Source organism: Rhopalosiphum maidis, chromosome 1 (genome assembly GCF_003676215.2).
Source record: "Rhopalosiphum maidis isolate BTI-1 chromosome 1, ASM367621v3, whole genome shotgun sequence".
Classification (NCBI taxonomy): domain Eukaryota; kingdom Metazoa; phylum Arthropoda; class Insecta; order Hemiptera; family Aphididae; genus Rhopalosiphum; species Rhopalosiphum maidis.
In genome coordinates, this window is record NC_040877.1 from 47,096,449 (window position 1) to 47,120,615 (window position 24,167).

The 24,167-nt window shown below is 27.0% G+C and overlaps 2 protein-coding genes across 3 annotated transcripts; both read right to left on the reverse strand.

Annotated features, from left to right (window-relative positions):
• Positions 1-1,160: 1,160 nt before the first annotated feature.
• LOC113561358 (cleavage and polyadenylation specificity factor subunit 5) lies at positions 1,161-6,828 on the reverse strand. Of its 2 annotated transcripts, XM_026967717.1 has the most exons (6): positions 6,389-6,828; positions 5,762-5,962; positions 5,592-5,655; positions 5,361-5,526; positions 3,075-3,189; positions 1,161-2,995 (listed from the first exon to the last, which is right to left on the reverse strand). In XM_026967717.1, the coding sequence occupies exons 1-6, from the start codon at positions 6,517-6,519 to the stop codon at positions 2,974-2,976; spliced, it is 699 nt and encodes a 232-aa protein (XP_026823518.1). In that variant the 5' UTR covers positions 6,520-6,828; the 3' UTR covers positions 1,161-2,973. The 2 variants fall into 2 exon arrangements, with proteins under 2 accessions (XP_026823518.1, XP_026823519.1); XM_026967718.1 differs by lacking the exons at positions 1,161-2,995; positions 3,075-3,189 and adding an exon at positions 3,904-5,085.
• A 6,558-nt stretch (positions 6,829-13,386) lies between these two features.
• On the reverse strand, positions 13,387-20,539 carry LOC113550688 (MOG interacting and ectopic P-granules protein 1-like). The gene is given in 10 exon segments (XM_026952688.1): positions 13,387-13,684; positions 13,989-14,126; positions 14,216-14,474; positions 14,561-14,979; positions 15,771-15,859; positions 16,109-16,382; positions 16,471-17,328; positions 17,331-18,553; positions 18,724-18,798; positions 20,174-20,539. Coding segments are annotated over 9 exon segments (3,309 nt in total). The 5' UTR covers positions 18,767-18,798; positions 20,174-20,539; the 3' UTR covers positions 13,387-13,678.
• Between the last annotated feature and the right edge of the window lie 3,628 nt (positions 20,540-24,167).

A 24,167-nucleotide genomic window follows, 5' to 3' on the forward strand; every position in this document is an offset into this window, starting at 1 on the left:
ATAAAAAAATTCTCGCAAATCATTAGTTAGGAAGTTATATTTTTCCAAAGTTTACGATTTTACGCATGCATGCGCGAAACGCTGTATACTTTGCTTTCTTATGTTTTCAGGTTGGGTTGTCGCTCTTGGCTTTTATTAATTATGTTATTTTATCTTAGTAGTTTTGATGAAAAATTTAGATTATTATATTTAACGACTTTTAAAAGGCAATAAAACTGATGTCTGATAAATAATAATGTTTTATTTTCGTGAATAAGTCCTTCATAATAATAAAACAAATTAACACAATATCCCAGTGGGAGGGCTAAGGGGGCTGCAGCCCCCCCCACCCGAAATATCAATAAAATTTAAAAATTATTCAAATGTTTAATGGTGTATGAAAATAACCGCTACAAAAATCTTAAATTGTATTTTACAAAAGTTGATCAGCCCTCCCCGAAAAAAAATCCTGGCTACGCCACTGCAAAATCCCTAGGCAGTGACTACACGCATCGGCATTCGTCGTTCCGCTCCGCAAATCGAAAATATCCCTCGACTTGTAATGCACAACCACCTTATGTAAGTCACAGGGTAAAAACTAAAATCTGTATTAATTATCATTAATACGAAAACGAAGGAAAGCTAAGTATTCAGCGTTTCGCGCATGCATGAGTAAAATCGTAAACTTTGGAAAAAACTTCCAAAATAATGATTTGCGAGAATTTTTGAATTAGATTTTTGTATTTAGTGCATAAATAAAACACATAATGTGGGAAGAAAAAAATCAAAAAAATCGAGTGGGAACTAAACTGCATTCATACCAATTAATGGGCCCCAAATTTATTTTAGATTTATCTCCGGGGGAGGTTATTCCTTTTGAAATAAACACTGATACTGACATAATTAAAATAATTTTTCTAAATACTATAGTCATAAGTTATACTCAATTTCTCATGTTTTTTTAAATCAATTTAAAAATTTTGCAAATTCATGGCCAAATTTTTTTGGTGGACCACAGAAACCGATGTAATTGCAGTACTACATCCGCGCCACCGACTTCCTAGTTTTAATCTAACCTTATTTTACCTATCCGAAAAATGGAGGTAAAAGGTCAATTATAGGTATATAGGGCCAGGAAATAAGATTTTAGCACTGTCAAAAAACCGTAACAACAAGCAATATAAACTAATTATGACAATTTTTTTTTGATGAACGAATTCTTATGTTATTTCTTTTTGAAAAGATAAAACATACACAGTACTAGGTACAGACATAAAAAAAAATACAGATTACAGGCAAATCAATAATACACATCAACACTAAACACACTAATAATTATAACTGCCGGAGTAAAAATAAAATATTACAAGGTTCAATATTGAGAATAATTTATACAATGATTCACTAAAGTATGTTCATTTCCATTTTTAAAATTTATGAATACTGTTAGAATGTTTATTATTATTATTCATATTAATAACTAAAATGTTAAAATAACCATATTTAATCTATAGCTCCTATATCTTGCAAATCCACAATTATCATCAGTATAATTATTTAAATTATTTATAAGCTACTTAGTTCGAATTTTGAATCAGGTATATCAACATTTAAAAGTAAATTATAAATTAAATAATTCACAATAACTTCTAATTTGAAAAACACAACTTTTCAACTCTACTAATCATTTTTAAGGTAGTACAAAAAATATATATTTAAATATGCAAAATTAGAATTAATTAATTAATCAGAATTAGATTTTGAACAACGGCGTTATTGAATAAAAAAAGAAGTTAGCATGCTTGGTAAATCTCATTTATAAAATATATATTAGTATCCTAATATCTCATACAATACAACAGGGCCATTACTAACAGTACCATCAAATATAATTACAAGTAGATTGTAGGTTTATTGTATAAAAATATAGTAGTAAATATTGTTAATTACATATATTTGTGTACTTACAATGAACAATCATTTTTTTTTTAAATTATGAAACATGATCAAATTATTATGTTTAAGAAGACGTCTCACTCACATGTGTTGTCTCCATCTTACACATGTACTACATAGTAAATTTTTGTTCACCAGTTTCATTTGTGTGTTTTTAGTTAGCTTTTTATGATATGTTAATTCTTAGGTGAGTTATGAGTATGAAATTATTAAAAATTTGAAAATGCTCATAATTCACTTACCTAAAAGTTTGGTAATACTTTAATTAATTCACTTTAATATTAAAACTAAAAGCATACTATTGAAATTGGTGAAAGAAAATATACTATGTCGTATAAGTGTAAGACAGAGACAACACATGCCGATGAGACGTCCTCTTAAGGTTGGGCCAGGCGTTTTTTTAAGTAGAAAATACTAAAACAATGTTGAAAATAATAAATAAATTTGTCAAAAGGCATTTAATCACATAAAATTGATTACAAAATTGAAAACTATAAGATTAAAGAATATTATATTAATTACGTTGAATTAATATAGAAGATGAAAAAAAAATAAACAGTGTTTTTTTTCTAATAAAATACCGGTACAACAATTTTGATGTGTAATACTAATTTTATTACAGTACAAAAATAACCAAGAAATCTGTAACATAAACTATTATAATACAGCACAGAGAATTTGGTTTGCTTTATTCACCAACACACGATAATGATAATAAAATTAATAGATATTTAAAATTCTAATACAGTATCAAACTGTAATTAATAAGTAATTGAGTAATTTACAAAAATCAATCGCTATAAATCACTTACAAGCCCACAATAATAATTTAAGACATTAGGTATTTATATGTAAATTATAATACTTCATAAAATGGTGACGTTAGTATGTAATAGTTTCAAATGGTCAGACAATTTCTCAATTCATTACAATTTACTGATAATAAATCTACTTTACAATTACATTAAATCGTAGAAAAATCTGTTCCACGATTGATGGGCAGCAAATGTTTAAAATATCCTACAGCTAAGTTCTAAATTACATATAAATGAAATTGAATCTGAAAAAAAATTGTGTGTTAATAAAAAAAATTTAAATTGTTAATGGTAATAAATAGGTGAAACTATCAATAATGTTACCTTCCAAGTGCTTGAGGCAATGAGGAAATAATAGATCCATATCCTTGAGCGTTATCAAACAACTCAAACAAAGGGGCTGCCACCAATTTGTAATTTTTCGGCACAGCAAACAATGCTAAAGAACAATCAAATTACCACATAATTTATAAACAGAAAGTTTAGTTATATAAACTTATTGAATTTACAAACAAATCAGTAAATTTAATACATAAAATAATATATTTCAATTAAAAAGAGTAACAAATTACACCTATACATAATTTTACAATTGATTTTAATGTTCGTTTAAAAACATCTGTACAGAACAAATGTACATAATAAAATTTAAGGATAAGCAGGTGTTGAATTACAACTTTGTACAATAATTCTTAATTTGTATTTTTTAAATTTAAATGGAATTTTTTGAAATGCTTACAAATACAACATTGGAATTAATACAACATTATTTTAACTGCTGACAGAATCACTATATTTATATAATCACTTGACATTATTTTTAACAAACATATATGCCAACAATGGCTAAGTAAAAATGTTTATAAATAAATACTTCTTTTTATTATTTAAATACTCTAAGGACAATTTTAATTTTCAATGACCTCAATAAATATTTAAATCGAAAAATAATTTATTTAGATAAATAATCTTAAATGTAATAATTTTATTTAAAACATTACAAATCTTTTACACATAATTAGATTTTTTAAAATAATTTATTGACAAAATAAACCCCCAATCAATTATTACTACACCAATATTAATTAATATACATATTAATTTTTGTTTTAATAATTAATACATATTATTACACTACTCTTTATTTATTAATTATTAACCATTTTAACATAGCTCATAATGGGAAATTAGAACATAATATAAAGTTTAATTGCAACAAAAATAATAATTTAACTACTAAAACAAATTGAGATACACAGTAAACAATAAACATAGTTGTTAGTTTTGCTTTCCGTCAGAATCTAATAACATGCATTCTTAATATTCTAATTTGAATATTGTAACTGTACATTCAAAAAGACATGACATTCTTATTTAAGAATAAGTGTAAATCATATCAATTTTAATGATTCATTTCAACAAATGTATAGGGTTTAGATTAATATATCATAATAAAGCAATCTTATATGTTGCAGCTTTTTAATTTTGTATATATTTTAACACAAATATCATAATTTAAAATTAAGATGTTACATAAAACAAAAGTATTGTGATAGAACATAAAAATGTTTGTACTTAAATTAGATATGTAGTGTATAACTTTGTCAACTATTAACCTAAACCCTAAAGTTTATTTTATGCAAAGTGTAAATTTGTTACGTTTTACATATGATACAACAAATTGGTTTATCGCATTCTCATGATAAAATTTCAGAAAATGGAAATAGATATTACTTAAATATTTTAATGTACACGACCTATAAACTGAACAATGATAACAAAACTCAAATAAAGTCAGCCCTCTAAGTTTGATTTGTATACAAAAAAAAAAAATTACAGAGTGTCAACATTGTATTTAATTTAAAAATTTTACTAAATTATTAAAAACCTCATTGGACCTTAAAATTTCAATAAGTAACATTCAATGTTCCTCAAACATAGAATAAAATTGGTTACTTAAATTTTTGTTTTTATAAAGGATTTATGACTGACACCCTGTATTTCAGAAAAAAAATTTTAGATCCCAGAAAATATATTTAATTAATTATAATAGAAAATACATTTACAATGCACAATCCCATTCAAAAGTGCATACGTTCTTTCTTTTATAATGATCTTAATATTAATTTAAGCCCCTTTCTATGGTATTTAGTTTCAGCCGATTTAAAATCAGATGTAAACTACACAACAGTGATTAGAACAATAATCTTAAGAAACTCCTACTATGAATTTTCCTACACAATTTTCATAAAAAAAAATACATTTCTTGTATGTGATGTTTACAATCAACCAGGATGATCCTTTTTGAACCAGCAAATCATGTTGCCATTGCAAACTGTGAAATATAAAATAATATAATGTAATTTAATACAGGTCTTAGGTGATGTAATATACACGTAAGTTAAAAATAGAAAATACTCAAATTTAACTTTAGAGCACGTCAAATATGACCCAAAACATAAAATAATAAATTTAGAAATCAAACCTTAGGAAAAAAAATAAACCTCATAATAATTGTATTCTTAGAAATTACTAATTGATAAAATAATAACTCAGTTATACTTATACTCACAAATTTTGGGATTTTCAATCACTAATAATTTATCTTACCTTTATCAGGTAGCTGAACTAAGAAAAGTCTTTTATGTTCTTTGGGTTTAGTTATATGTGGTGGTATATATGGATAAGTTGGAGGTTCAAAGTTGGGTCGCCACCAATTGCCAATGGTATCTTCAACAGTCCATTCTGGCTGAACACCATCTTGTCTGCCTAAAGTCTGACATAAGCACATGAAATGAAAATATTTTGATTGTTTAAATATATAAACAAATTTTAAGTTACTTCAGTTAGTAATCGTTTAAGTCCTTCAACCTCATCTTCTGCTGGGTTTAGTTCTCCACCTGGCCTAAAAAAAAAATTAATTAAAAATGTTATTATGTTAAGTATTATAATCTAAATAATATATATTTGAGTATAGAATAAAATATATTTAATTATTGATTTAATCTTACAATTTAAAAAATGTTGTGCCTAATTGCAATAATAAAACATGCGGCAACCCATGCTTATGAACTATTAAAACGCCTTCAACACTACGGCGCATGCCAATCTTTTCAAATTCATCACGCATTCTTTGAAATCTAGCTGGTACAGATGGGTCTTTTTCAAATAAAGGTTCTTTTGTACCAAATTTATAATTTGATAGAGGATACCTGAAACAAAAGAAATAATAATAACTTAACATTAACTTATACTATAAAATTGTATTGCTTATCATTGTATTATCTATAAGGAGCTCAAAATGAAATGTTACAGTAATGGTTGAATTATATAAATAGTTGATTAAATTTTGAATTTAACACAAATAAGATCTATCGTTAATGTTTAAAAGACAATCACCTATTACCAAATAAAATCAAGAGCAATTGTTTTATCTAAACATATTTTATTTTTATTAATTTATTAATACACTTAATTGCAATCATATTAGACCCAGTTACTACACAACTAGTGTAATACACTATAGTTTTTTGACATTTAATTGATGGTTATTAATAAAAAAATATATATCAAAATCCTTAGGAAACATCTGAAAATCATCCAAATATTAGCTCAGCTCAATATTATGTTATACTAACAAATTTATGTGTCTGTTGAGCGATGGGCATGTAGATGATTTGACTGGTGCAGTGCGTCTAGGCCACCCGGTTCCCGGTGATGATTGAACGTTGTTCTGTACTGGTTGGCTGGTCGTTGTGCTCAACGCCATTTCCGATACCGCGTTAGTCGACAGCTTGACGGTTTTCGATAACGACTGCGACGAAATGATATAAAAAAATAGTACAACGATGTCTTGCACGTCTCAACGTCAACAACACATAGTCCCCGTGGAATATACTGTTGTCATAAAACTAACGATCGATGCGGTTCACGTACTTTTTTAATGATGATAAACTCAAAGTTGTGTAGCACACAAGTACGCAACGCTCTATAATAAATAAAAATAATAATTTAAAATTGACTACAGACGACAGGAAACCAAACGTACAACAAAACGCCGCCTCGTTCTCAATGTTCTCATATGAAGCGCACAAAATGGCGGAACGCGTTTGTTTTTGTTTGACGAACATGACCGTAGCAACGGTTTAGCCGGGTATTGTTACCACGGTCCTGATTCTTGAGATACCGAACGTTATCATTCCAGTTTTTATAGATTGTCACATTCACAGATATCTTATAAGAATATAGTATTTTAACCATAGACCTTATGGCTTATACAGTCTATGATTTTACACGGTCTTAGAAAAAATCTTCTAAGACCGTGTATTTTAATATTTTTATATATCTGTGGATTGGCATTGACAAAATGACAACCGTGATAATAACATTTGGATATTTGGTTATTATTCATTATTCAATATTTTAAAAATTAATTATTTAATTAATAGTTTAATACCACGAATTTAGATACCTATTATCTTTTAAATATTACATTTTCAAACCTTACTAGAAAAATAAAGATTTTATACATTTTTTAGTACAAAATACTTGTAGCTTGTAATTTGTGTGAAAATATTTTAAAATTCAAACTTCAATGCAACTTTTACCTTCATATTTTTAATAATTTTTACAAATATAAGTATAGTTTAAAAATTTTTACCCAATGAGTAATTTTTTATTGACATTTATAGAATGAAAACTAAAAATAAATCTTAAAATTCTCATACCTGTAACTATCTCAAAAAAATCAAAATATTTTTAAAATTATACCTTTTAGAGAATGATTATATATAAATACTTAGTGAACATTTTAAGGTTCTACGTTTATTTCGTGGTTCGAATAATAACAATCAAAGAAATAGATTTTGTCAAAAACTAATTATGAGTAAAAATTCCCGTTTTCCCTTAATTGTGTTTGTTTTACCCACGATTATGAAAAAAAAAATTTAAAAGTTTCTTAATTTCAATCCCCCCAACTCCAAAGTTGAAAATATCAACTACATTCATTTTGCAGGTGAAACACGATTATGTCCACGCTACGTCATTGCCTTTTCACATGCATGCGAAAAAACGCAACACGATTGCGCTCGAGCCTAATATAAATCAAGTATATATTATACTCTTTTAACAATTTTCCTATTTAAATGTATGATATAGTCGGACTTGGTTAACTAAGAGTCAAAGTTAAAAGTTCGAGTTGAACAAATTCGATTGTATACTTTATTAAGAGGACGTCATGCCTGCATGTATTGTCTTCATTTTACAAATTTATAAGTATAACGTATAACATAGCAAATTTTCGTCAGTATAGGATCAATTTTGTATTTTTGTGTGATTAGCTTAAATATTAGAGTGAAATATCTGTTTTCTTAATTCTTATCAAACTTAAAGGTGAGAACATTATCTGTGTTCTCCTGTCGGCTTTTTACGGTATTTATGGTATTTACATTTTTAAGTGAGTTATGAGTATACAAAATATTTATAATTAATAATGCTCATAATTCAATTAAAAATTAAAATATCGTAAAATAGTCGACGATAGAACATTATATATTATATGGCATTGATTATAAAAATTAACATATTTTCTCAATATGTATAAAATAAATACTTATAGAATACAATTTTAGTATTTATTTTATTCAAATTGGGAAATACGTTTAGATATGAAAAAAATATGACAAATGTCTATAATGACTGCAATAAGGGCAATACGCTAATAGACATACCTATGTTATATGCTCGACTGAAATTGTGGTGTCTTTTGCAAGTAACAAGGTAAAATGAGCTTAATCGTGATGCTAATTGCTAGAATGGCGGCTAGACGCAATCGTGTTACACCCTCAATGTGTAACTACCAAAAATCAACCACAAAACTGTAAAGCATTTTTACTGTCCTTCCCAGAAAATGTTATAAATTATGTTATAATTACAGTAAAATCAATGCATTCATTATACTCCGTAGTCCGCTCGGAATGTATATATATAATGATAATAAAATAATAATGTGGCAAAAACAATTAATTTTTAAGAAAAGAAATTACGTCATTACAGTGTAGAATTAAGTACCAATGTTTTTATCATTATAATTTATTAGATACAGACGATACAGTATTATTTAAAAAATATGAGTGAGTTAACATATGCAAATAAAGTGTACATTTGTGAGACGAGAATTATTAACTTTAAATATTTAATTATAGTTATTATACTTACCTATTAGTATTACAGTAATTTTTGCAAAATAAAAAAAACCTGTAATTGATTTCTAGTTATTATTATTATTTTTAAGAGACTAATAAAAATAATGATTTAAAAAACAGGGGTACAAGCGTCCCATAATCAAAATAGTAAATACTATATAGGAACCTATGTTTTATGGCTAATGACCCCTAAATCAAATATTGAAATACCTGAGCTTAATATTTTCCAAAAACAAATCTTCCTGAATTCAATCTCGAATCTCGATTCTATATCGATGTTTACCTAATTCAGCTTTACCTAATAAATAATAATATTACAGTTTTCTACTCTTCTAATATATACGAGTACACGACATACTTTTCTTTTTTTTTATATTCGGAAAAAATTACAATCTAAATCATACATAGAAATATTATAATGTATTAAACTTCTCAACTTCAAAACTATATGTCTAGGTGATGTTGCAGGAGATTAGTCGAGGCTTGAATACATGCAGTATGAACTGGAGGCGAGCATAGATGTTGCTACAGTCGTGCTTGATGTTCTTGGAATACCTGATGTAGTCGCTTTCTTGAAGAACACCTGCAGATATTGGGGCGTAAGAAAATATTGAGTTGCTTCGTTGAACTGCAAATGTTCAATTGCAGAGATAAGAGTGGCCGGTAATTAGATAATAAGATGCTGGAAGGAATAATTTTAATCTGTAGAGAAGGCAATCGTGCAAAACTCTATGAAATGTTTTAAGACATATTTTAGCATTTATTATATTTTTGCGGCATATTTAAAATCTTAAAAACTCGTTTAAGACTCAATTAAACTAATAGAAACTGCGAGAAGTAAAATATTTGAAGTTGGTAGTACAAATGGCACTGATAATAATAAAAAATATGAAGATGTTTTTAAAAATATATGGTTTTCATATTCTTACGAAAATTTCTAAAATATTATCTGGTGATGTATCCACGTTAGAAGGTATCCCAAAAGATTTGACAAGCAATATCGTTGTATTATAAATAGGCAGCTAATATTGCATTCATTGATGTGTAACGTTCTTTTTCACGCTACAAAAATTTGTTAACGGGAAATTGACGCTCAATGCTGTTTGAAAACCTATTTTTTTGTAATTTTTAATACTATTAGATACATTTTTACAATTTTTACATATTTTGGATTTTTTAATCCATATACATGATATATATACTATGTACATATTGATTTTTATTACAATAAAATCCGTTCCCTACTTATGACGAACCTTACAATCATTTTTAAAGCTATTTCACCCTAAAACAAATATTGTTATCTCAAGCGCGAACGCTAGGGGGTTTTTTGGGTTATCCTCCTCTTAATATCAGAAACAAAAAATGAATTACCTGACCTATAAATGTATTACTTATAAATAAATTAAGGAATGCAATAAAATGTCAAATGGTCATTATCAGGCACGTATAAAAAAAAAAATTTTCGGTGATGGGGGTCATATTTTTTTTTAGTTTTCTGTATAAACGAAAATTTTGTTTTTACAAACGACTTACAAACCTTAAGTTATGTTTTGACAAACATGATAGTTCTCCGAAACCGGAGAGCGGATTTTGTTGTTTGGGGTCTTGTTAGATTCACATTGGCTAGGAAAAGTGCAGTGAAGATTTTCAGAACTTTAGAAAATCTAGTAAGAAATAACTATTTTTTTAACTGTGAATTCAATAATTTGTTTTTGAAAATATTTAATCTTACATTTTATATCTACTTGACAATTTATTTTTAATGAACTATATAACTATAATATAGTTTTGGAGAAAAGTTAGAAAATAGAAATTTTGGGATTGTTCACGACGACGTTTATGTGGATTCAAATCGTTATACCGCTTGGGTGTGATACTGTGATATCGGATCTCTCTCATTAATATTTTATGTTAGCTTAATTATCTACCTACTCATTATATCTGAGTTACATTTTTATCATTTTCCTATTTAACAGAAATTCTTGAAGTTTTAAAAATTCAGACTTTTTTCATTTAAATTAGGTACCATACTTACTTGATTAAAAATATAATTTAAATATCAGTAAATATTAAAAATGTGTATACACTATATAGCATAGAAATATATATTAATTATTGAATGAGTATCAAATCTGCTTTTAAATTATCAAATTGAAAACTTTTACGATTATCACGTAGTATAATTTTCGGTAACAACCATGGCTTAAGATAAACTTTATCTTAAGAGGATGCATCTCAATATTTGTTATCTCTCTCTAACTCACGCGCAACAAAGCAAATTTTATGTACACAAAAATGACTACAAGTACTATTACCATATTAATTTCTCAAATTAGAGTGAAATGACTTATTATAAAATTTAAACTTAAAATTAAAACACTACCTAGGGCATCTCCTCATAAGCGTTTTATTATATTTTTATTTTAAAGCGAGTTATGAGATGCATTAGATAATGTTCTTAACTTTAAATTCTAAACAGGTAGGTCATTTCACTCTAATTCGAGAAATTAATATGGTTATAGTCATTTTTGTGAAGATTTGCTATGTTGCGCATGGGTTAGAGAGAGATAACAAATACTACGCTGTCATCCTCTTAAGCCATGATGATAAACTCTGGAAGGTATTCATCGCCGTTACTTATTTCTTCATTTATAACCAAACTTTTTTTTTTATTTGTGATAATCCGAGATTTTTTGATAATACTTCTGATATTTTAACTTTTTATGTTTTATTCGGTCGTATATTTGTCAGAAATATGGGCATGTACTAATAAAAAATATATCAAACTTTGAGGAAAAATTAAATTTTTATTATTATCATTATTAAATTTTATGAAATTATTATGCATTTTAATGCAAATATTCAAAAATATGCAAAAAAAAATGAATAACAGAATCTATGTATAGAGATATTACTAAACGTCAAGATATTTAATCAGAATTATTTTAAGTCAAATGTTGATATAACGGCCCCTTAAGTAAGATTATTAAGGCCTTAACTGAAAAAAAATTTCTTATGTGTGGGGATGGTCGGACCCTCTTCTCAGTTACAGCCTTGCAAAGTTGCATATGATCAAAGGAATAATTTTTCTTTTCACTTTAAACAGATTATTAAAATAAAAATCGTATTTATATGATTAATTAGCAATTCTCATTGTCTTTTTTTATTTAAGAATATTTCATATTCATTATACATTTATAACAATTAAAAGGAAATAACTAAGGAAAAACTGCATAGTTAATAATATTTAACTTATAAAATACCTACTACATTTTACATTAAGTAGAATGATTAAACTCCTTCAATGTACTATTTATTTGTATGTTTGACTTATCTTTAGGACTAGTAAAATACTCAGATTTTTTACTGAAAGAATGGTTCCTGGCGGCAAATTTGTTACAAAGTTGGTACTTTCTGTAGTTTTTTTTTAATTTTTAGTATTTTAAGTACTTTTTTAATATCATAATACCTTTTAACAGTAGTAATTTAGAATACAGTTAAGTATATAAACCAATTATTATATTTATTTTAGTTCTGGGAATGTATATGATTATTTCAAAATACTTATTTCTTGAGTTTTCAAAGCAAATTTGTTGTTTTTTAGGTAAATATTATTTACAATAAAGATAACTAAATCTACTTTTATATTGGTTAGCTGTTTCAGAAAAACTTAACAAGCTTATCTTATTACACTTGCATTAATCTCATAAGAATTCATTAAACAAAATTATTTCTTTTTAGGTTTGCAATTTCAATGAAAAGAAATATGTAGACTTACAATCCAAAAAGAGTATCATCTGTTAATCGTTAAAAAATATAAACATCATTTTCACACTATTTCAGACATTTATTATTAGGAGATATAATATAAAAAAAATTTAATCTCCTATATATAATAATTTAAATTTTTTTAAGTTATTACTAACTTTAATAATTTGTTATTTATCAGTCTGATTAGTCTGAATAAAAGAAACAATTAAAAATAAAATTTTATAGTACAGAAATATAGGCTTATTCTATATTATTAATGTACATCCAATATAGTACAATAATAGCATTGGCATATTATACACTGATCTAAACTAGAATAAAATTGTTAGATTAAATTGTTTAATACAGTTATATATACATAAATATGTATATATAACAGTACAAGTGCTTCCACAGTTATATATACATATATATGTATATATAACAGTACAAGTGCTTCCAGTTAAGTAAAAAAAAAAAAATAAATTAATAATAATAAAATAAATAAAGGATGGGAACAACTTAAATAAAGTGTGTAATTGATTGTTTGATATACAAAAATAATAGATACACCTCCACTGAGAAAATAAACATACTGTTATTTACAGTCATGGATAGATGATACATAATATACATAATATTCTGGGGAATAACGTTAATATAAAATTATTTCTAATTAGTAATATTTATAACAAATTGTATATTCATAGATTACATTCCAGTAAAATATAATTAAATATAGGTCTACACACTGTTTGTCGTGGTCAAAAACAGAATACAATCTTGAAATCAACAATAATAATATCCATTATATTTATAAAAATTATAATTTGCGAATAATTAAATTCGAATATAATTAATTCTGTTACCTGTCATTCTTTTGACCTGATAAAACGTTAACAAAATTAAAAATAACTCGAGTAACTGGATAAGCAAACAACAATCTTTGATATCTTCCATGTTCTTCAAAACTCAAAACTAAAAATAAAATAGCTTCATATTATTTTTCATTTACACTTAAAAATATTTATGTGTAAAAATTAAAATTAACTAAAACATAAATATATATTTTTAATTACATTCCAATAAATTAATAAAAAATAAAAAAAAACATCATGAAAATGACAATTGAGTTTTATTAAATTTAATTTGTTATTATTCATGATAGGTATCATGTTTCAAAAATAAGATTGGAAACAAACTCTTTTAAGATATTGTTAAATAAGTAAATTAAAAAAATTATATTGTGTAGAAAATAGTATAGAATTTTAAATTTTCATACCTTGGCTTTTGCTGTTGGAGTTGAACTTTGTTTTCCAGTTGATGTAACTGGTTTATTACTATTACTACTTTTAACAGACAAATTTTGAATCTTAGGTGGTTGTGGTATTATGGTAATTTCATCATTTATTTTTAATGGCTAATTAAAGAAAAATAACATTTTTTAATTTAATTGTATGAATGTCAAACATAAAAATAAATATATATTTAAAATGCTTAATTATTTACCTTTGGTGTAGATGTTATAGAAGTTGACGAAGAAGATGAAGACGCTACAGGTTGATTACCAAGAGGTTTCTTGTTCGAGTTTTTAGCTACATTACTGTGTGCTGAATATACATGGTTTTCAAACTGTTTATACATGCCAAATGTTGCAGTACAAACAGTACATTTGTAAGACAAATGTGCTGGTTTTAATGATATAGAGTGGTCACGGCTTACATGGTTTAATAACTTCCATTGATAAACTCTACCACATACTGGACATCTAATTAAAAAAAATATAAAAATATAAATATATATGATTGACACACACACATATATATATATAATTATAAATACAAATAATAGTACCTTCCACCATCTTTGCCTTTGTTAGCAGCTTCTTGCATACTAGATGTGACTAAACCGTGTGACCCTAGTAAATGTCTTTCAAGACCTTGATCAGTAAAAAACCTAAACTGACACTTTTGACAGTTAAGTGGTGGTCGATTATATATCATCTTTGGATGAATTTTAACTTTATGTATCCACTGCATATGGTTGCGCAACTGTTCTAAGTCTTTTATGTAGCCATCACATATTTCACATATTACAAAAGTTGGTTTGTTGCTACTATTAGTTGAAGTGGATGACGACTGAGTTTGTTGGGGTTTGGATTTAGATATGGTAGACACAAAGGCTGACTGTGTGCTATTTGATGGAAACGATCGAGGCAAAGGTGTTATAGATATACTTGGCTGTTGAACAGATTTACTACTATTTGAATTTTGCTAAAAAATAAATAAAAAATAGTTCTCTTAATTAATAATTGTGAGTGGTATTTTTATACTAATTTATCAAGTTTATACTTTTAATAAATAATTTTTTTTTTAAATTTAAGGTTTATAAATAAATTTTTTTTTAAGAAAAAATAAATTATTATTATGAAGGATATTTTTTATGCAATTAATGGTTTAAATAAGTGATTGTATTATCCGTCTATCAAGAAAACGCAATTCATTCACACATCCAAATAAAATATACCACACTGTCATTATAGTACAATGGGAAATAATCAGACTGATGAAGTGGTAGGAATTTGAGGCAACTGATGATAGGCGAGTTTAATTGCCCCCCTGTTAGAATTCTCTCGGTGGAAGAGTATATAATATCATGGATAATAAAATGTACTTTTTAGATTATGAGTAAAATAAGCATTTATTGGTTTTAAAATTCCTTTTTTTAACTTCCAATATATTTTTTTGTAAACATTTTCAGTTAGGGGATACTCAACAAGTTTATTTTACAGTTAATCTTTAAATAAGACATTTATTGACTTTCATAATAGTATCTGACGACAGCATTTTTTTCAGCTAGATAACTAATATTTCTACAGTATTAATTAATAGGAATATTCAATAATAAGTATATATTTATTTAGAGTTTTAAATTATTTAAGTACAATTGTAGAACGTCAATATTTTAGCTTAACTAAAACTCGATTAGTAATGCTTTAATTTTTTTTTGAAAAATAGGATATTACTCAGTTATAACTTGTAATAGAATACACAATAATAATTACCTGATATGTGTGATTGTTTATTGAATAAGGTGTAGGGACAATAATTGGTTGATTGATTGGTTTAATACTAGTATTCTTAAGTAAAATTCCTGTGAACAAATATTATGTGATAAATGCTGATAATTACATTCCATTAAATATAATAGAAAAAGTAATTATTCTTAGTTTATCTATCAAAAAAATATTCAAAATATTTGATAGTTTTTTTCTGAACTTGTTAACTATAAATTTATTTTATGCATTTGTATCTACTACTTAAATATATTAAGCAGTAATTATTGTTATAATATACGGCTATATTCTTATGTTTAATTGGATTAATTTAGTAAATGACAAACCTCCAGAAGTTTGATTTGGCAGTGTAGTTGGAAAAGAAGGCACCATTCCTGGAAATCGCTGTCCTGGTAAAACAGTACGACCACGAGCTCTAACACCAGATGCAAGAACCATTTTATTATATTGTTGTTGTTGTAATTGTAACATATTAGGATTGGGAAATTGTTTAAATCCAGACATTGCTGCTTGGTAAACAGCATTACCAGGACTCATTGAAGGTTTATTTCGTAATACCCTTGGTATTTTTGCGGGAGGTTCCCAGTCTAATGGAGGTGCCTATAAGTAAATAATTAATAAATAATTTAAATAAAATATTCTTCATTTACATTATATATAATTTAATACAAAAACGTAAATAATTTACCTGATTGATTTCCGGTCGATATTTTTTCGAACAAGAAATCAAATGCCTGGTTAATTTACCCTTATAACTATCTTCAAATGGACAACTTGGACATTGGTGCAAAGCTGGACCTCTTTCTAAACGCCCTCTAATATTATGAGTATCCATGTGTTGTAATATTTCATGAGGGCTGCGTACTTGGAAAGTACAGAAATTACATCTATAACAGTAATTGGCTGTCATATGTGGAGTTTCTAAATGATGAGCCATTACTAAACTAGATTCAGATTTAAAATTACACAATTCACATTTTTTTAAGCCAAATTGGAATGGATCATTATTCTCTTTACTAAACTCTAAAGTTTTAATTAAAGAACTAATAGCCATATGAACTTCTTCGGGACATTTATCACCTTCACGATCTCTTTTTCTTCTTTGAGTACGTAATAGATCGAGTTGAACATGCTCTTGAACAAGGTTTACACCTATTTGCATGAAAAACTTGCCTAACGGATTTTCAAAGTAATTGGAACTTTGGATCTTTGGCTTAGCAACATCAGTTTTCTTTTCATCGGATTCAACAGTGAGATCGGTAATGCTATCGCTTTTTTTTAAATCTGTTGATTCAGACAAATTTTTGGATTTAGAGTCATCTTTTTTTGAACTTTCTGATTCTTCTACTAACATTTGTATTTCACCATTTTCATTATTTTTACCACCATCTAATTTTTTCTCGTGACCAGATACTTCATTTTCTGATTCATTAACATCCATCTTTTCAATAGTATCTAATTTTTTATTACATTTTTCTATCTGATTATTTTCATTTTTCTTATCTGATGATTCTTCGCTTTGATTTTCGTCTTCATCTCCTTTATTACTTTTATTTTTACAATTTTTTCAACAAATTCTTTTAATGGTTTTTTAGGTGGCTTTTCATATACATAAGGCACAATAAAAGACGGAGCTTCAACAACAAACATATCATCAGTTAGAGTTGGTAATATAATTGGAGGTTTGGGAACATTTGTAGGAGCTGTAATAGGAGTTGGTGTAGTAGTTAATATAAAGGGTTTGATAGTAGTCTGTGAGTGTTGCACTCGATTGTAGGAATTTTGAATAGTTTTACTAACTGTTTGAGTGACATTCATGGCATTACTTGAAGTGTTTGATTGCACAGATACCGCTATAGGTAAGTTACTTCGCCCTGTTAACATGTTAGTATCAATGATAACTAAAGTTGGTTCTTTTTTATTACTTTTTTGTTTTGTTCCAGCAGCAATTTCCACCAATTTTTTAGTATCATTAACAACAATTGGTTTGGTAAGAGATGGTGATTTTTGAGGTGAAATTTTAGTGTTATCATCTGCTACTATACTATCTTTCTTCTCTTCGTCTTTATCACTAAAACTTCTAAGTTTGTTTATATTCCGTGTACTTCTACGTGGAGTTAAGGTTATGTCAGGTAAACTTTTCATTTTTTTTTTACTACTAATACCTAAATTTTGCTTAGGGTCTGGAACTTTAACAATAGTCACAGATTTATCAAGATTGATTTTAGAATCTTCTAATGATTTTTTTATCTCGTTTGACCTACTTTCAGTATCATTTTGATCAATTATTTTATCTTCGTCTTCATCCTCATCTTCCTCTTCGTCGTCCATTTGTTCATCATCTTCTGTTTTTTGTTCTTCTACTGAATCATCGACTTCCATTTGTTCTTCATTGTCATTGCTATTTATTTCTTTGGTACCATTATAACTGTTTTCTGCATCACACAAATCATCACTATTCATAGTTGCATTTTCACTGTCAAGAGTCTGTTCATCTTCGATAATACTATTATCTGATTTACAATCTGTATTATTAATTTGATGTTCATCTTCACTGTCATTATCTTCATCATTTATTTCACAGTAATCATCTTCAACATCATTACTACAGTTAGATAAAGATTTACTACTTTCTACACAACTTTTATCAGAATTTAAACTAGAACCACGGTTCTGATCATTTTTATCGATCATTTTATTGGCTTTTCGTGATTCAATTGATTGTTTAAGTTGTTCAGTATTGGTACGAATACTACCATTTAATTTAACACCTATAATAAAACATAAAATACAAAATAAATTATTTTAATCTTAAAAAATATATGCTTGGAATAATTTAGTTTTCTTATTTAAACTGTAATTAATAAAATAAGCATCATAAAAAATAAATTATCTACAAAATTAATTTTTTTAATTTTTTTAAAGATTAAAAATTACATACTTAAATCAGTTTCATTTATCTGTTCAATTTCTGTGTCTGCCATTGCATTGAGTAGTTAACGTAATGAAAATTAATCTGAAAACAAAATAGTAATATAAAAATTTTTAAATAATAAATGGTACCTAGATACCTACATCATATATTATGTAATAATTGTTAATCACCAAAATCTAAAATAAACATAATATTAGTAGTTTGGAATGATAAAATTAAAATTCTTATTAATGAAATTTTTCTAATAAGTTATTTTATTATTGAACTATAGTAACAACAATAGATAATAGCTAATGATATTTATAGAATTTTAAATTTTAATATTATTTTAAGTACAAAATTAAAATTAAATTTTATAACATCATAACAGAAGTACAGATATTTTTAAATTCAGCTAATTGGTAAATTAAAATTTCGTAATTTTTCCAATATTTTAAACTATATTATAAGGTATATTATTTATTCTATAACAAGTTATGATAAATTGCAATTGATATCTAAATATATACCTAGTTCAAATTAATATGAACAAGTAAAATATGCATTCATATAATATTATTAGTTGATAAAATAAGTTCAATATTTAATACTAAATATTTTGATTATACAATTAAAAATTGTTTAGATATCAATTTTTTTATACTGGACTTCAATTAATTGTTGCAATTTATTCTCACTTAAGTATAGATAAAAAACGTGCAATTCAATATTATTTGTTAGAAATCGAAAAAAACTACTCGTTCTTAACATTAAAAAATGAATAATAACAAATTCGACGCCTGAGAAAATATTCTACTTATTTATTGGGCGAGTGCATTTGATAAATATTATTGACCTAAATCATTTATTGCCGAATCAGAAGGAAAAATCGCTATCGAAACGCCTAAACTCATCTAATTCCTGTAGCAGCCTCGAACATGCAATTGAAACGATTTTTAGCATAATAATTTCGCAGTGAAGTTGACATTCGTATAACGTATATTATTATAATAGTGCTACGTCCAGAATAGCTGTTGTCCACGGCGCGTTGATAAGATTCTTTTGATTATAAATAAAAATAATAATCATTGTATATGGATGAACGGAAGCAGAAAACCTAACCTAACACCACCGCTTTAGAAAACGACCGATGTGACGACGACAACGAACACAAAATTATTCAGTACGAGTATACGACTCATCACTACTTAGTACCTACATTATTGTTACTCAAGGTACGTAGTAGTATCGATGTTTTCGAACGATGTCGTCGGTAGACGGCCGTATTTCTTAGTCTTCATCGTCACGAATTTATGACAAGTGTGCGAGACCTAAAGACGAAAACGAAAAGTTCGCCAAGTACGGACGTAATACAATTCTCGGAACATGCAAGTCGAATTCAGAAAGAAGCAACGGCGAATAAACAACGATACGCGTACCTGTGTGTTGTAATATTATGTACACCGACAACACTCACGTTTTAATGCGATCGCTGATCGATCGATGGAGGAGAGGTGTATAATATGAAAACGACGTAGGGGTAAAGCGGCCCTCCGTGTGGCGGTTGTTATCCGGCGAAGTTGTTTACGCGCCGCACGAACGAGGCCGCAGCGGCGAGAGGACCGATGACGACGCACTGCTGTTCGCTTCATGTACTGATTATAACTCGGATCACATTTTTGTTTTCGAATTAACGCGCGCGTACGGATCGACGGTCGCGGAAATCATTTCGCGAACCTCTGTTAATAACAATAAGCACTATCTCGGAAACGGTAAAAATATTAAAAAAAAAACACAATACCGCTTAGAGGTACTTCTATATAATGTTATAAATAATAATAAAAAAAAAAACCTTAATCTTCACAACGGCGGATTACAGGCAATGCGTCTGTCCTAATGAGCGCAAGACGTTATTACAAGTACATACGCACACAAACACAAAGCCACACGTCACGCAAACTGGGGGAAAGCCTTTTTGGTAGTTGTAGTAGTTGTAGTACGCTGGTGTATAATATAGATATATGTAACGTAGCCCGCCGTGTAAAATAGTGAGTAGTTGAGTCGAGCGATCTGAGCATTACCAACAGGGAGCCAACAAAAATACCAAAATCAAGCAAGATGGCGCTGCCGGTCACGTGATCACGAAATTCTATGACGTAGTGCAGGAAAAAGGAAGTGGCGGAGAACCGACCGGGAACGTACTGTACTGCCGAGTGCCGAGTGAATGGGGCAGCGGGCAGAGAGCTTCAGCGAACACGGCGTATGTCGGAACGGAAGGAAAAACCCGCGGATCGGAAATATTGAAAATTATTTCCGCCACGGACGACCGAAACCGCCGTAACGCCAGTAGTCACTGAACACCCGGCAGTCGTTATCTGTAGTACCGATTCGGTACCCAGCTGGGAAAGTTACGGTCCTTTATTTGAGACACGCGTGCCTTTGCCTTTGATTGACCGTACAACATCGACTCGTCATAATTCCGTGCTTTACCTATATACTAGTATTATATTGACAGTAACTATAAACTGTTGAACAGAAATAGTTAAGAAAAATATTTGCCCCAAAAATAATACAAAATACGTTAATGTTGGTTATAACAGAAGAAAATTCAACTAAAAAAAAATCATAAAAAACGTGTGTACAGCAAAAATGCATTAAGCAGTCAAATCATCAATTTTCTAATGAAAACAAATATCTAGTGTGAAACGAAAAAAAGATAAACGGCCTCGTTAGTCGTTATAATGATGGCGGAACGTTCTAGACCACATAATTATAATTATTATTATATAGTACGTAAAGCAAGATTGGGAGGGGAGAAGGGAGAAGTCTATGTTCTCAAGTCATACGCTTAGGTTGGCCAACCTGATTTATGTATGGTACTTGGCCCCTGTATTTTATGTATGCGTAGAAAAGCGATGGCGCGCCCAGAAATGTTTAGGTGGGGGGTGAATATATTTTTGTGCTGCACCGAGTCCCACAGCCAGGGAAGGTAGTTAAGTGGTATGGGGAAGAGAGCGGGACAATTTTTAAAAATTTGACATTTTTTTCATGTTCATGCAAAAAGTTCAACTTATAACGAGATCCGAAGTTTGCTTAAAAATATCTGTTGCAAATAGTCTCGTATATTTTGAATTTAGGCATATAGTCTCTGATTTTCGATGTTTATGTAAAAACATTGAATATTATCGGAAAAACAAAAAATTAGATAAATATACATAATTTGGTAAAAATGGCAACTATTATGAGGGCAAAAACTAACAATGTAAAACCAAAACTCATGATTAATAATTTGTTTTAATGGTAATGGACCAGACATGTTGAAAACTAAGTACCTTGTGAGCAATTATATCACATATATACTATATATACCAAAAGATTTTAAATGTTACATAACTCTTGATTTATGTACAACTAAATGTAATCAAATGTAAAGAATATAGTGCAAACAAAATAAATTTAGAACATTTTATAAAAATATTATTAACTTAAAAAATTAAGTGTTAAGATTTTAAGAATGCAATTCACAAATCGATTTTTTATTTAAAAAAAAAATAACTAATTCTGAATAGGTATCTATTCAAACTTATTTTATAGCATGATCAATAATAAATTTTTCTAAAAATGCAATATTATTTTTTCAAAAATCATATAAATAGAATAGCAATTATTTGTTTCAATTATATATTGATAGTTCATAATTTTGACTCAAATGGAATAATTTTTTATTTTTATTTAAATTTAGAATAAATATTTAGTGTACAATATAAAATATTTATTTTATAAACATAAATTATTATTTTATATGAAACAGTGAATAATAAATAATAATTATTTTTTTTAAATAGATAATAAAATAAAATATTTATGCAAAGAATTTTTCAAGGCTTCTAATTACACAGTATTTATGAATTAAAGTTAATACCGTATATAATGAATAGGTAATCTGAATAGTGTGATTTTGTTGAATTTTATATATTTTTTAGTATGATAGTTATTTATATCAACAAAATGTAACTTGTTATTATTTTTTTAATTTAAGACTTGAAATTAAATTTTATATTAATATAAAACTATACTAATATTTTAATAGATATATAGTATAATCTTATATTTTTAAATTTATTTTATTTTAAATACATATAGATAAGTATAGAAATTGTTACAATTATGTACATGTGAAGAATGTTAGAATGATTTAATAATCTTATGAGACAGGAGCAGAGCTAATAAATTAATAACACACTTGTAAACAAAATTGATGCACTTGATATAATCTACAAATAATGTTTAAATTAATTCAGCTTTGAAAATAGTTACAGTATTATCTATTATTTATAATTAATAGCCTTAGCTTTCAAAGGATACATCAAAAAAAAAATTTTTTTTTTTAAATAAATTCAAAATTTAATATGTAATAATAATACTTTTACCGAGGTCAGATTAAATTTTTAAATTTTTGGGATTGGTAATTTTATTTATCGTTATTGAATAATGACTAGTATACAAGAATATCATAAAGAACTAAAATATTCAATAATTTATATACTTTCTGTATTTAAAAAACTGTGCCCTGAGAACCTTATTAACAAATGATTAACACTAAATTTATTTTTAAAGTGGTTTGTGACAAAAATTGTGCAGAGTTAATAGAAATTCTACCATTTGAGTCATTAAAATTGGAAGACCTTTTGTATAAAACATAAAAAGGAATATTATAAGACATCTTATTTTTAATATCAGTCATGCATACTAAGATTTATTTAACTTGACCTTTTATTGTTTATGTATAAAATGGCCTATTATTTTAATATTATTATTATTAAATACTCTAATGCAACATTTTCATGTTTGAAAATTGCAGTATGTGCATGGCATCAGTTGTATAAATTAATTACCACAACCTTGTTATAAAAAGTAAAATATTCCACTATTTTTTAGTACATACCATATAAATATTATATTTATTTAAATAATTTAAAAAAATTGTTATGTATCATTCAATTCATTTTTGAATAAATTATGTACAAAATAAAATAATATTACTGTGGTTTTATTCAATAAACAAGTTCAGAAGCAATTGATACAAATACAGTAATCAAATTTAACACTGTTAAATTTAATAAAAAAACATATTTAATTTAAACCACTTTATAAGATTAATAAATTACATCTTTAACAAACAAATTGTAAAAGATAAAACTTAAAATATTTTTTTTTCTTTTATGAAATCTGGTTATTTAATTTACTGTTTTGTACAAAATGTATTGTTATTAAATACCTTATCTTAATAATTTAAATCAATTCTATACCAAATAATCAGTATTTGATTTAGTAAACCAATTATAAATAAATAAAACAACAAACCTGGTAAATTTTCCTATCATCAAATGGCACAACCAATTTTTAAGAAATTTTATACTCTACAACTTTCTTTATACTTTGGTAGGTAAAATTTTCGCTGAACAATGACA

Coding starts and splice junctions, on each gene's coding strand:
- LOC113561358 (XM_026967717.1), bottom strand. CDS start 6,519: ATGGCGTTGAGCACAACGACCAGCCAACCAGTACAGAACAACGTTCAA. Junction 5,656..5,761: donor GGCACAACATTTTTTAAATT/GTAAGATTAAAT, acceptor TTTTTTTTTTAG/GCCAGGTGGAGAACTAAACC. Junction 5,527..5,591: donor TTAAACGATTACTAACTGAA/GTAACTTAAAAT, acceptor TGCTTATGTCAG/ACTTTAGGCAGACAAGATGG.